This window comes from Notolabrus celidotus, chromosome 9, assembly GCF_009762535.1.
Source record: "Notolabrus celidotus isolate fNotCel1 chromosome 9, fNotCel1.pri, whole genome shotgun sequence".
In the NCBI taxonomy this organism is placed as follows: Eukaryota; Metazoa; Chordata; class Actinopteri; order Labriformes; family Labridae; genus Notolabrus; species Notolabrus celidotus.
This window is the reverse complement of record NC_048280.1, coordinates 16883969-16898136: the sequence shown is the minus strand read 5'-3', so window position 1 is coordinate 16898136 and position 14168 is coordinate 16883969. Positions and strand designations below refer to the sequence as shown.

Sequence of the window (14168 nt, the reverse complement as noted above, 5' to 3'; positions counted from 1 at the left end):
TCATCTGTCTGATATCAAAAATACTTTCACTGCTATTATACATCCATACATACTTAATACAGATGGCTTGCTTCAACTTTGAAAGGGTCATGAGCACAGCCAAACTTATTCAGAACATTGTAACTTCACACAACCTGAAAAACACATTAGAACCTATTTTTCCATCAGAACAAACATACAAATAGATAGATAGATAGATAGATAGATAGATAGATAGATAGATAGATAGATAGATAGATAGATAGATAGATAGATAGATAGATAGACTAGGGAAGAAACAAAGACACAATTTCAAGTATAAAGTCGTAAATTTACCAGATTAAAGTAGGTCAATGCAGTTGTAGTTTTAAGAGAAAGAGGTCGTAATTATGAGCTATGGCTAATCTATCTGTAGGCTAAAACAACATATAGGATGATATTAGAATGGTAGCTAGCTATTAGCTAACTATGGGGAGTCTCTTGTAACAGCTGAGGACAGCTGTTGAAGGTTGTATGCACAGGCTTCCAGTCTGCCCCTCTTCAAAACAGACAGTTTCTTTCACAATCGATTCAGAATCCTGAAACTGTTGTGCTGATGTGTCAAAAGACTGGGTATTGAGTTATAATAAAAATAAAAAGAATAAGAATATAATAATAATAATAATAATAATAATAATAATAATAATAATAATAATAATAATAATAATGATAATAATGATAATAATGATAATAATAATGCATGTTATTTATAAAAGCGCTTTAAAAGTTTCTCTAAGACACTTTACACAAAATAAATTATACAATAGATATGCAAAGGTTGTAATTAGAGTAGATAAATAAAAACAGGTTTAAAAAAGGACAGACATTGTTTAAAATAATTTATATTATTATATATTCCTTTAGTTCACTCGGCTGAAGGGTTGCAGTCATGATCTTTCCCTTCAAAATAACACACAGGTTAACCATAGACTGAAATGTTGTCTTTATTCTCATAATGTGACTTCATTCAATTAAACATACAACATTAATCTTGAAATCTCTTCTTTCCATATAAGGTGGCCCTAACACACCTTAGTATTAAAACCTATCTTAAGTTGATAACTGTAGATCAGTCTTGTAAAAAATAGGCTGTAATCATTTATACATTACTGTAAAACATGTATCATAGCTCCACCTGTGGGTCAGTGCGTGCCATTGTATGTGTCCAAAGAGTGAATTTGTAATCTAACTGAATTTTGGGAGGTTTGGTTTCACAGCCAAACTTTTTTTTCACTACCTTTTTGTGTTTCTGATAACCATGAAAGGCCTTCAGACATGCACTTTGACTCTGCACATGAAACTGTAAAAAGATGAACAAGATGCTGTCGAATTTTCAGGCTCAACATTTTTATTCAAATAAGCACATAAATACATAAACAGGTCTCACATGACTGAATGATATGCACCTACTTCCAATGCAGCTGTACTTTGAAAGACTTTTCAGGATGTTCTAAAGGCAGCTTATAAAAGTTTTCATTGGACAATTTTTGTACAAAAGAACCTCCTAACAGACAAAACAATGCAGATGTGGATAAAGTCACTCATTCAGGTCCACTCACAAGTTCTCAGGCCTGGTTTCTGTCACATTATGCAGAAAAATAAGGTTGTTTTTTTTTACTTTACAGCCAGTTGTATAACAAAAACACAGTTCAGACAAACACTGGATCGGGGCATTTGCACACTTGTTCAAGTGAGGGCTTAGTCTCTGCAGCTGACAGTCTTGGTGATGACACTCTCAGAGAGGAATCAGATAATCTTGACGACAGGGAAGTACTTGTGAGCTGAGAAATCAAATTCTGGGAGCACCTAGGGGAGGCAAAAATTAGGTTTACATCTACAGAGTTTCTACAATGTTAAACATCAGTTCAAACATTTGAGTTAACAATCACAATGCAATATTTCTCTTTGCATGTGTTCTGCATCAAAGTTTGTAATTCGCATTATTAGTGACAAAATAACCTGATGATAATCCAGGGAATGTGTGTGTTCTGGGTTACCTTTGTCTCCTTCTTGTGACCTCCCGCCAGGAGCTTCATAACTACGATGTTGGGCTTGGCCACCTTCAGGATACGGTTCACCTATAATCAAACATTAACCATTTACTAACTGATTTTAAATGCTAAAAACAGGAGTACATAAACACAGAATGGGCTTCCTTTAAAAGAAGATATTTTTAACATTTATTTAAAACTTCCCAACCTCAGGGTCTGGACTAGGCACATTTTCTAGGATGAGCTTGGCCTGCTGGAAGTGTTTGCTGGCAGCCAGATAGAGGTCCGCAGAGCCTGGTGGAGGATTGTACTTCTTCAGATCAGACATCTCCTACAGAGAGGAAGAAGAGAACAGTTAGAGGATTTCAATGTAAGTCAGTTAAAAAAAAAAATTCAGTACAATAGAATGTAGTTACAGGAACATAATCCAGGGAAGTGTCAATAAATGGAGTGGTGGAGGAGGAAACAGAACATAGAGAGACGGCTTTGGTACCTTGAACTGGATGTAGTGCACAGGTGGGGGGGTGACCACGCTGTTAAAGGGGGCGAAGCGATGCTCATAGCGGACCTGCTCACTGTCCAACTCAAACTGAGGCTTACGCACCTTTCCATCCATATCCAAAGCTACCATAGTCTGAGGAGAGAGAAACAGTTGATGGGTACAAGCGCAGTGGGCAAAAGGGTCAAAAGTGCAACTGACGTCATACCTTGTACATGCCAGCACACATGTTCTGGTATGCTTGGCTCATAGTGATCTCCTTGCTGAGTGGGCGAACTGCACAGGAAGCCAAAACACATCATTAGGACAAGAAGTGACAAGAAGATCCCATCCACACATTTAATGACACGCTGTCTCTGTGCAGCTTTTGGTTAACATGGTGTGTACAGAGACTACAACACAGCGCACCTTTTTTCTTCTTTTTTGTCTTTTTGCTGCTGCGGCCTTTCAACTGCTCCTCCATAATCCGCTCCTCTGCCATCTGAGAAGAGTCGGCCCTGCTCAGAGTGGACATCAGCCACGCGTAAAGGAACTCTGACAGGTACCTGCGGCGGAAAACGAAAGCACATGTTCAATCATACATTAACGGAAGTGTAACCGTAGCAGGGTTTCCCTTTGTGCACCTTGACTGTGAGTTTGTGCCTTCCGGTCAAGGTGAACAACAGACAAAGCATGTGTGTGTGTGCTCTCACCAGTAGATGTAATAGTACTCGTGCATGCTGTACAGCTCCAGCTCAAAGCCGCTCAGCAAGTACTGGATCATGATCCTCAGGTTGTGGTACAGAATCCAGGTGCCGAGGCAGGCTAGGTGCTGTCGCTGAGGCTCGAGTTTCATTAGCAGGCCATGAAGAGCTGCATCAACCTTCTCTGCCTACAAAGCACAAAATCATTATTTTGTTTTTTTAAGTCAAGAATCACAACAATTAGTTTGTTTTTTATCAAAGTGGGGGGAAGCAGGGGAGGTGTCTGCAGGTTGCTTGAGTCAAGGATAAAGTTTAAAAACATTATTCTCTCAGGGAATGTCTCATAAATATCTACAACAATCAGGAAAAACGACCCAGTTTCAATTTGTTTATGTTTTTTAAAATATCAATTAAAAGTGTAGTTTACTTCATCCTGCAGCGTGGCAAACTCTTCAAGAATGTGACCCAGCTTGTCTCGCTGCCGAGCTCGGTTGTGTCCGTGGATCTGTATCAGACTGCAGAACGGCTGTAGGGAGAAAATAAGGAACACTAGTATGCTAATATCTTTAAAGCTTCACCTCTTCACCATGTGTGTGCTGATGTAAGACTAGCCATAGCTTTCAGTGTTACACCCAACATCCAACATGTCTAGAATTCCTGAAACTGAAGAACCTAAAGACTACAAGAATTCAGCAGACAGACGCATGACAACTCTCCAGAGTAAAAGTAGCATACCCTGGAACAGTGTGTAACAAAGGAGTCGATGTAGTCCTTGGCCTGGTGGTTGTTGAACAGACAACACCTGAGGAAGGACAGGTGTACAAAAACACATCAAATCTCAAGTCAACTTATCAGGCAACACATGAAGCTTGAGTCTGGATCTCATGCTCATACACAGTCAGAAAAATGTTGAATGACATAAATTGTTTAAGCAATGGCAGACTTACTTGTAGGAGAGCACAGGGGGGCTGACAAAGTATCTCAGAGCATCTTTGATCATGTCCTGCATCAGGTGGGTCCCAAACACTTTCTTATTATCTATCAGGAACGTTGTCTGCATTGAGGGGAAACATGTCTTTAGTTCTTGTACTCAGTGAGACTGTTCATCTGAGATAGAGCAGTGACCCTTCAGAACCACAGCAGAGATGATTAACTTACCTGAAGTAGAGATCTGGAGAGCACACAGGGAGACTGCTCACTGAACTCACAGAAGAAGTCCTGGTAAAAAAACAAAACATATTTATTTCTCATATTAAATGTCTAAAAAGATGAATAAAAATGTCAAATAAAATGTGATGTAACAACAACATGCAACACTGCAAAAGCTGCTTCAGTGTAAAGTTAATGTCCAAAGAACTGTATTTACCAGGATGCCGTGCAGGTTGGTGGTGTTGATCACATCACACACAGTCTTGATTCGTTCAATAAGCTTCCCAAAGTAGGCCACCATGTCCTCTCTCTTAATGATCTTTGCATAGCGGGGAAAGGTGGGTGGTAGCAGTCTTTGATTTACAAGGGGCTCAAAGCCCATCATGATGGGGTGGTCTAGAGTATACACAGGAGGAAACACTGAAGGTTATCCAAGCAACACTGTAATCCCAGAGTGATCTTCCCAAAGAGACTATCTTAGCTTAATGTAGTGGTGAGGGGCAGGATGCAAGTATATTAGTGGTGTGTAGGTGTGTGAATTACCTCCTTTAGTGGTGTCGTTCTGTGACTGGATGCCGTGCTGAATGCTGGAATGAATGGGCGATAAGAGGTCGGCTGCCTGAGCCACAAGCTTCTGGGCCTCTCCCACCGAACTCGTCTAAAAACAGACGCAACATAAACAATAACAAACAAAAGGAGAAATGTAAATACGAGTTTCCATGTAGGAAAATTTTGAAATCCATGTGGTAGACATTATTAACTGTCATTGTCTCATTGTGCAGGTTCGGATGTGTATTACCTCCTTCTTGGTAAAGGTGATCAGTGCAGTCAGCAGAAGGCGAGTAAACTTGATCCTGTTGAAAAGTGCCAGAAACTGCTGATGCTGTAAAAATAAAGCATGAGAACATCAAACAGGCTCCCATGTGCATGAACATCTATTAATACACCTAGTCTTGGAATCTCCAAGCAACCACAGAGGCTACATTTTTATCAAGTTTAGACCAAGTCCATTTTTGGGTTCAATTTTTTCTTTCGTCTGCATTATTCTAACTGTTGTAACAGTTGCAAATTCCACAGAAGAGTCTCCTGAGGTCGTATTTTATCCCACACTAATCAAAGATAGTAGAGGGAAAACAAAGGATGTAAAGGAGAGTTCAAGGTTTACTCTGTAGCCGAAATGTTGGGCACTAATCTCAACAAGAGCTGTTTCAGTCTGATTGTAAACTTGTAGTCTTTTCAAAATCAAGAGACTTTCAGATGGTCTTGATCCAATTTAAAATCGTTCATTAAAAAAAAACTCTGCAAGAAACACTTTTTTTTATCGATAGTGAGGAGTGACCTAACTTACCTCCACCTCAACCTCTGGGTTTCGCTGCTCCCCCTGGCGAATGCGAGTGCTCTGAGGTGGTGGGAGAGAAACCATTGTATAATATAAAGCATATAATAAATCATTTAGAGTATTATTTTACGTTTTATATAACTGGTAAAGAATGTGGGTACTGACAAATACCTTCACTTTCCTCTGCAACTCATCCTCCACATCTTTCAGCATACCTGACAGGCAGGACAAATGACAGACATGACATCCCTGTTGTTCTGATTCCACAGTATTCATCTGTATCAGTCTCAGCTGTATATTAGAGCTGAGGCCTTCATGAACTATCATTGAGAGAGAGTTAGTACCCGTCACACGGAGGTCTGTCACATTATTGGCCATCTTGAAGCCATAGGTCATGGCCTGGAAGTCCTCCTACAGACAAAGTGAAGTACAACATAAACATGACACTGAATACCCAATAGCTCAGTGAGAATTGAGTTCATTACATTTTTTTAGATGATTGATCCACAAGATCCTTAGAAATTAATCAAAAGCATATTCATATGAAACCTGCCTCCTTGTAACGTTAATGCCCCTTTCAGATGTAATCAGTGCTGAATCATAGATGACTCTGACAGACACTGGAGAGTTACTCACCTCCTCAAACACAGCAGCTTTGTTGACCTTCTCTCGTGCTATGTCACACACCTTCAGGATGCCCAGAGCGAAGGCTTTGAGGGACGGCTCCTCTATCAGGTCTGGGTTATGGACATACAGACAGGTGAACACGGTCTGTGCCAGGGAGTGGCCCTCCAGCCAAGTGATCTAAGAATATATAGAAAACATGAAACATCTGAGTGCTGTTGGGGCTCTCAGATGGAGCTCTATTACTGTTCAAAGGACCTGTTATGTTCAGTGTAAACATCAGAATGACATTTTGATGTTTTTTTCTGCCATCAGTTTAAAAAAAGAGAGTGAGAGAAGTTTGCAATTTACTAAAATACATCTTCTGTGATAAAAATCTGATATTCAAAAAACCTGTGCCACATCAAGAGAATGTATTTTTCTATGTTTTCTGGTTTCGTACACTTTAAAGATCAGTGATATCGAGTAACCTAATCTTGATGATGCATGTGGAGGGGAGAAACTCAATATGTGCCCTGAATAGGCCAGTCGAATACAAACCTAATAGATCTGTATTCAAAGGAATATTTTTTCTTAAAAGTCGCAGTGTCCAGGATAATAAAGTAACACTCACCAAACAGCAGAAACATGTGTCTATGATCCCAATGAGTTCAGGGAGACTGAGATCTTTCACCTTGATGGCTCCCTCCTACATTGAAAACATGGAAGTGATACAAACAAAGAACCAATGTATTTTAATGTTAATCAACTGATTATTGCATCACAGTTTTAATGTTCAATCAAGAAACGGAGACCTTCTGTTCTTATTCCTGACAATGTACTGTTCTCATTGAACAGCAGTCAGACTTCAGCAGCACGGTACCTTGATAGCTTGTTCAAAGTTGAGCACTTTCCTGTTGACCTGGTTTCCGATCATTCCTGCGTCCATCTTTGGATCCATCATCTCTATGGCTGACATGGCCTCAAACAGGCCAAACCTGCCATCAGAGAGATCCATGTTTTGAATATGTGTTTTCACAAAGAATAAAAGGATCATGCAGCATTACTTTCTTATCAATGTTTGGAAATGTGCATAAAAGTTTTCAGGCTCTGGGGAAAAGAAACTCAGCAAACTGCCCTTCAGACGTATCCAAATACTCACAGTTTGTCATGTAGCAGCTCTCCAAGGTTCAACTCTACAGTAATTTAGGATGAGGATGATACAAGATAAAAGGAGAAACACGTCAGTCCCTTGAGTAAAACACCTTTTACTCACACAAACAGTCACTGACAGAATCTGTACCTTTGCATGCACCCTTGAATTCATGGGTAATATCAACCCAGTTGGCATTGTTCCTCATTTTTTCGGGGATGCCCAGCCCCCAGCCGGCATCATCATCTTCAACCGCTGATTTCATCACCATGGTGACTTCTAGAGAAAAGCCAGAAAAAAATGATGAAAAGAGTACAAAAAAATAACAACATTATCAGCTCAAACAAACAGCAGAATCCAGCAGCAAATTAAAACATGTAGAAAAACAACTTAATAGTATGATCTGTTTGCCTTTTTGGAGATAAGAAATATCAAATAACAACTACCTGTTATGTTTTTATTGTTGATTTTAATGGCTTCAATGAGAGGCAGTTTAACAGAATACTCTCCTGATATTTCAAAAAGTAATAAATTGCATATAGTGATTTTTTTCTTCATTCAAGAATTGCTGTTTTCAGAATTAACTCCAAACTCAATGATATGATTCCTTGCTTCTATAATCCTGATCTTCAGTAACCTGCTGTCCATGTTATTCAAAATCTGCATCAAAGAAAAAATCGTAACATTAAATTAATGTTTATAATGTAAGTAAGTAAATACAACAGACGTTACTTATTTACATTTATTGTAAAATCTCTATTATTTTCTCTTAATCAACGAAAGCATTCCGATTGACTTTGTTTATACTTGTACTCCACTCCTGGATGGACTGACAGGGAGGATTTGATGGTTTGGGGCAACAGTAGAGGATTAACATCATGCTCTGTGAACTGACTTGAAGCTAAAATAGAGCCAAAGAAGGTGTAAATTGCACGCCTGGGTGCAGTCGACAACATCAGCCTTATACACCAATAACATGAAAATACTGTGAAAAACACATTTTTACTAAGACTCATCCATTCATCTATTACTGATTCACAGAAGAACACTTACAGATAGATACTAATGACACATCCATCAGCTGTTCCAAACCCATTTTAGTTTAGATCTAGCCAATGTGCTATGAGCAAAAGTGACCATCTGTGAGCCCATTTAGCCTATCCTTCATTTTCCCTGTTTGAAAAATAGGAAAACTCATAAGCAGGAGTGATATAGAGTTTATTGTATTCATTAAAATTGTCAAAAAGCGTGAGATAGGACATGTAAGCTAGCTATCACCAACGTTAGTGTAGTCAGCCTAACGTCTTCTAACAAGCTGTTTTGCCAACAGTGGACGTTTCCAAAGCACAACCCTGAATATTATTCCTCTGAAAGGCTAATCGATTAGAAATGGTTAATAAAAAAGCATTAAATTCATTAAAAAAGGGGCACATACCTTAGTATTTAGGAGCAACCATGAAGCTAATAATGATCTCTCTTCAAAGACTGTAATGATCGGCGCATTGATATGACGTCATAGACCAGCGTCCTCCTGGTAGTTGTAGTCCTTGGATATCATGATGGAGATAAAACTCCAGGAGAAAAGCTTATCACTTGTAAACAGACGAGCTGAGGGGAAAAAACTGTTACAAAAGCTACTTTCAGATAAAGCAAACAATGAACCTGGTTTATCCGGAAACCTTTAAAGAGACTAAACCCCGTAGAGGAACATACTCTCGCGTTGTTCACAGACACAGTGACAGGTCGGGGTGCAGGTCTCATCACAACATCATCAGGGCGTTTCAGGCGACGCACAAGCACACAGCAGCGCTCTGACATAACTTGGTATTGGTCCTCCCTGCATGGGACAGCAGATCCGTTTTATACAGGTTAGTAAAATCCTCGTTATTTTCAGAAAAAAAAAAGCTATTTGCGTTGGCTAGCATTGCTCATATGCTATGTATGTAGCATTATTGTTAGCTTATTCTCCGTTAGCTAGCCTGCTGTCGCAGACAGCCGTCAATGACTGACTAGTCTAGCAGGTGCAGCGAGCGGACACCAGTTATCTCACTGATCGTATAGCAAAACAGCAATTACATATGGATCATGACTAACCTCAGTTTCCCGATCGGCTCATGACATGACTGACAAAAAATTAGGATTTGAGTTTTATTCTGGTTTGTGCATGAAACCCCTTCAGGGCCGCCAGACTGTCCTATAATCTGTCACCCACAACAGATCTGTTTAACAATTGCCTCGAGGAAAGCTTCTGTAGATTATCCTTAACGTATAAGACTCTTAATGGTCTGGCTTCAAGCTACATTTGTGCTCCGCCTCTGATCAGACATACCAGAGTATGACCTCAGGTTTCAGGTGTGCTTCTCAGGGCTGTACCTGTCCACAGCATAGACTGTAAATAAAAAGGTCCACAGAGGTACAGGGCTTTCGCAGTCTTGCTCTTTAAGGTATGGAGAGGCTTGATCATAGACTGTATATACAGTCTATGGTCTTGAACAAGGAGTAAAGGTGAGGCTGCTTAGATTTGATTTTATAATTTTTTTTATTTGACGGAGACTGGCAGCATCTAACCTTCTGTTCAGAATCAGAATCAGAATCAGCTTTATTATTGTCGTTGTACAAGTACAAATTTCGTCTGACTTCTCTCTGTTTAAATACAAAATACAATAAAATAGAAGACAAAAATATAAATATATAGAAAAATGTACAAATAGAAATATAAAATTGCCAGAAGAGTGCAAACAGTGCAATACTTGTACAGTATATGAAAGTTGTGAAGCAGAGGGAAATTGTGCAATATTGCAATATTGAGGATGCGGTAGTAGCTGTTTGAGTCTTCAGTTGATGCTGATGTTGATCCTTTTTCTCTGCTATTTGTATTGTATGTTTTTTTTTTTATTAGATTTGAATATGTGACTGTCACATATTAGCACTATATAAACTTTCAATTTGTTTAAATATTTTTATTTATCTTTTTCCACTCTAGTGTTGTAGACTGATTGCTCTATCAGTTTCATCAGCATCATTTATGACTCATCTTATCCCAATCCATAAACATTCCTGTATTCACCATCTGCCATAATATAAACTCTCGAGAGACTTCTAAAAATGTGTTACTCTGGACTGTTGTTGGAGCTGGGTGCTCTTCATGAATGATTTATCATTTTTGAAAATACCTTTTGACCCATGGGTGTTTAAAGTAATGCACAAACACAATCAGGTATTGCTTTGTTCAGACCTTGTCCTCAGATAACCATGTCTGCAGGTCCTTTGTATGTTGAAATTTGAGATCTATGGCATGAAAGGCAGCCTCTTTCGTTTTGCATTAAATCAGTCAAGAAGTTCCATGTATCTCTTAGTAGTAATGCCCTGGTCAGTGTGAGTCATCTATCTACAGCTGCAGATTGCTCTAGCTCCCATAGGAGTTACTCATATGAAGAAGAGAGGTATTAATTATATGGTCAGGGAATATTTCTTATCATCTGGTTTGTTGTAGATGCAGGGGTTGACCATAACATTAAATTTCAAAGGAAAGAATAGCACAAAGAGGAAGAGGTTGATCATCTTTCTTTGTCATTGATGTCTTAATTTTGTCCTTTTTTTCAGACGACATGAAATGTTGATGTTGTGAAAATGAACAAACCCAAAATGGCCACGGAGAAAGGGTGAGTTCTAGTTCACGACTTAAAAAATGCTAATTTAAATGAATACACGGACACATGCAGGCCGTGATATGTGTACAGTATGTGATTATCAGTACAAGCTTTTCCATCATAAACATCATGAGTGCTTGCTTTGACCTTCTTCAATGTGCTCTACTGTACTACCTTGTAGCTGTCTGTACATCACTAGCTCTACTGTTTGTCTTCTTGTTGAACTATCGCTGTGTGAAAGGTGTCATGTGTGTGCACCACTGAAGATATTTAGTTGTCCTGGCATGAACCTTTCACATGTATTCATTCTTATTACTTAACATAACCTCGTCATTGGAGAGGATACAAAACAGGAAAACTCGTTTCAGTGTGTCGCTCCTTATCAAGTTTGCATATTTATTATTTCATCGCTGTAAAATAAACTGCGTTCCTCTGTGAGACCTATGCAGTGTGTTTATCCAGGCTTTACTTCTCCGTCACTGTTTTCTTTTGCATTACATTTTTGCACTTTTTTCCTTGTTCTGTCTCCAGCACACACAGACTCTCTTTCCCTACGTCTCCTGCTCTCTGTGTCTTTATAAGGACATATCAGAAACTCCACTGGGTACAACCACAGACTTTTGATTCTCTCTCCCATGTTTGCAGTTGCTGTACCAACAACTGACCTCTGACCTTGTGTTTCCAGTTGAGTGCTGCTAAGCTAAGGTTAAAAATGGGGGATGGGTCATCCAGGAAATAGTAAGGCCCGTAGGAGACAGAATCATGCATCACGTGTATAGAAATAAACCAAATAGTGATGTTAAAGAATGCTGTTCAACATGGATTGCCTATTTGTAATTTTGTGCAGAACTTCTTTGGGCTGCACAATTAATCCCAGTTTCATTATTATTGCAATATGAGCATTCACTACTGTTAGAGCTATTTAAATTGTTTCATGTAATTGATTATTTTACTTTAATCAATTCATTTATTGTTATTTCATTTAAGGTTAATATAGGATTAATTTTGATGCATTAGGTGTTATTAATATATTTTGTTACACACACCGGTTGACTTGTATAGATAGGCAGGTAAGATAGGAAGGGGAGGTGAATATTTTTTTTACTGGAAGATGTGAGAGCACGAAACACTATCTATTATTTGAAAGAAGCCTTTTATGTTGTTAATAAAACACCAAAGAAACTACATCCTGGGCTGGACGTTAAAAATCTTTCAATCCCTTGTACGATCCCTGTGCCCCGTGGCCGGTATTGTTTAAAACATTTTTTGTAAAGTTGACAAAGTCAAGTAACCATTTCAACTACAAACCTCACCCAAATTCAGACTTTATTACAATAAATAAGAAAAAGAAAAATAGTTAGACAAACATTTTTCACTCAACATGTGAACATTTCATTTGTTGTATGGAAGCCTGAGAATAAAGGCCATGCTTTTACGCTATTTTGCTGCAGTCAGCTCAAACGAAAGCAACTATCAGCTGCTCCCAGATTAATAAATGTCTTATTACTGGTTAAAAAAAGACCCTGCTTTTTGGACTTATTTTGCATTTAGGAGGGATAGTTGGAAAACAGGCATTGTGTAAAAAATGAAGAATAACAGATAGACATAGAAACTGTGAGTTTAGCTAATATGCACTTATAACTTAAGTTTATGTAACACACTTCATGTAATCACAATATTGAACTATCATATCACACGTAACATACTTATCATGCAAGCTTGGTATGCACATACAAACACTGTTTTTATCTGGTGTATATATGTTTTTCATTGCAGCATTCTGTTTAAATGTAAATTATATTTTTGTTGGTTATGATTCTAATCTTGATTTAAACATACAGTATGTGACTCATTGTGGGCATTTGTTGTGTAATTGTAATCAAAAATCATGAAACATAATGCTGTGTGTTATGTTACACTGATGTCTTCCCTTTAAAGATGGATGCCAATATGCTTGCTTTCTTTCTTGCTTGATACTTTCTGCAAGGCTCTATACAACATTTTTTGAATAAATTATTGAACACACTTTAATCTAAGGGTAAACGTGTGTATTTCCAGTGTTCCCAGTAACTCCAGGGTACTGATGCTGCTGGGCCAACTGGAGAGGATGAATGGGGAGGCCATGGGGAGGGACGTTGACACAGCAAGACAGATCACGGCAAAGATACTTCATCTCATACAGACTCAAGGTGAGAGCACATACACTAACACACAGTGACATGCAATACAGTAAACTCACACTGAAACAATAGAAAAGGTAAATGCAGCAAATTCAATGTATTGATGTAGCTGTTCAGTCATATCTGGAGAGTGGTGTTAAGTTTGATTGCATTGAGCAGCACTGCCCCCTCTTGGTACTTGCCCCTGTAAGGAAGTTCAGCATGAGCAATAAGGTAAACTGTTAGCACTGCAACATTTCTGCATACTATTCATGCTTTAATGTAATGCTGTTTGGAACATTTCTTGAACCAGGTTGGTCCCATTGAGATTTAAAAATGTCTTTTTCAAGGCAAACCTGGCCAAGACAGTCAGCAGCAATACAAACACAAAGTTACAGACATATCCACACAGAGAACCAAAGTATAATTCACAAGCACTAACACTTTCTGTAAAGCGACCTTGAGTGTTTTGAAAGGCGCTTCTAAATAAAATGTATATTATTACTTCTCAATTAAAGAGGCACTATCTAGGAGGGGGTTGTTTAACCAGGTATGCTAAAAGCAACAACATCCTTAAGAATTTGCTTCAAGGTCTTCCATTTTAGTTTAGAAATTTGATGTAACTCATACTTTATAGCCCTTGACAGATTGTATGGTGCATCACTGTCTTGCCAGTGATCAAGCCTCTCCATACCTTAAAGAGCAAGACTGCGAAAGCCCTGTACCTCTGTGGACCTTTTTATTTACAGTCTATGCTGTGGACAGGTAATCAGCCAGGTTTTGGCTGATTTTCCCAGCATTAAAAATGCCCACCAGCACAGATAGTCTACATGTTTTTTGTATTTTTTTCAAGATTTGTTTTTTATTTGCAAAACGCAAACTTTACAATACAGGTCCATTATTTCAAACATCTATCCATCCATC

The 14168-nt window shown here is 38.6% G+C and overlaps 2 protein-coding genes across 3 annotated transcripts in view; one reads left to right on the top strand and one right to left on the bottom strand.

The window, feature by feature from the left end:
* Window positions 1-1345: 1345 nt before the first annotated feature.
* On the bottom strand, window positions 1346-9501 carry naa35 (N-alpha-acetyltransferase 35, NatC auxiliary subunit). 2 transcript variants are annotated; one of them, XM_034691290.1, is made up of 24 exons: window positions 9149-9501; window positions 8871-9043; window positions 7586-7714; window positions 7445-7478; window positions 7166-7280; window positions 6917-6991; window positions 6316-6483; window positions 6024-6090; window positions 5851-5894; window positions 5689-5739; window positions 5140-5223; window positions 4884-4998; window positions 4558-4736; window positions 4350-4409; window positions 4139-4245; window positions 3927-3993; window positions 3619-3717; window positions 3201-3379; window positions 2917-3053; window positions 2717-2784; window positions 2503-2643; window positions 2218-2340; window positions 2016-2096; window positions 1346-1824 (listed from the first exon to the last, which is right to left on the bottom strand). In XM_034691290.1, the coding sequence occupies exons 3-24, from the start codon at window positions 7704-7706 to the stop codon at window positions 1765-1767; spliced, it is 2175 nt and encodes a 724-aa protein (XP_034547181.1). In that variant the 5' UTR covers window positions 7707-7714; window positions 8871-9043; window positions 9149-9501; the 3' UTR covers window positions 1346-1764. The 2 variants fall into 2 exon arrangements, with proteins under 2 accessions (XP_034547181.1, XP_034547180.1); XM_034691289.1 differs by lacking the exon at window positions 9149-9501 and having other exon boundaries at window positions 8871-9122.
* The window catches only part of agtpbp1 (ATP/GTP binding protein 1), a 30916-nt gene continuing 25744 nt past the window's right edge, over window positions 8997-14168 (top strand). The window contains 3 exon segments of the mRNA XM_034691291.1: window positions 8997-9303; window positions 11039-11097; window positions 13144-13274. Coding sequence (XP_034547182.1) covers window positions 11066-11097; window positions 13144-13274 — 163 coding nt within the window. The 5' untranslated portion in view covers window positions 8997-9303; window positions 11039-11065.

Bases quoted from the DNA above. Each gene is read 5' to 3' on its own strand.
- naa35 (XM_034691290.1), bottom strand. From the start codon at position 7,706: ATGGTGATGAAATCAGCGGTTGAAGATGATGATGCCGGCTGGGGGCTG. The intron at 6,992-7,165 runs GTACCGTGCTGC...TTTTCAATGTAG, and splicing joins ACTTTGAACAAGCTATCAAG to GAGGGAGCCATCAAGGTGAA. The intron at 2,785-2,916 runs GTGCGCTGTGTT...CTTCCTGTGCAG, and splicing joins GACAAAAAAGAAGAAAAAAG to TTCGCCCACTCAGCAAGGAG.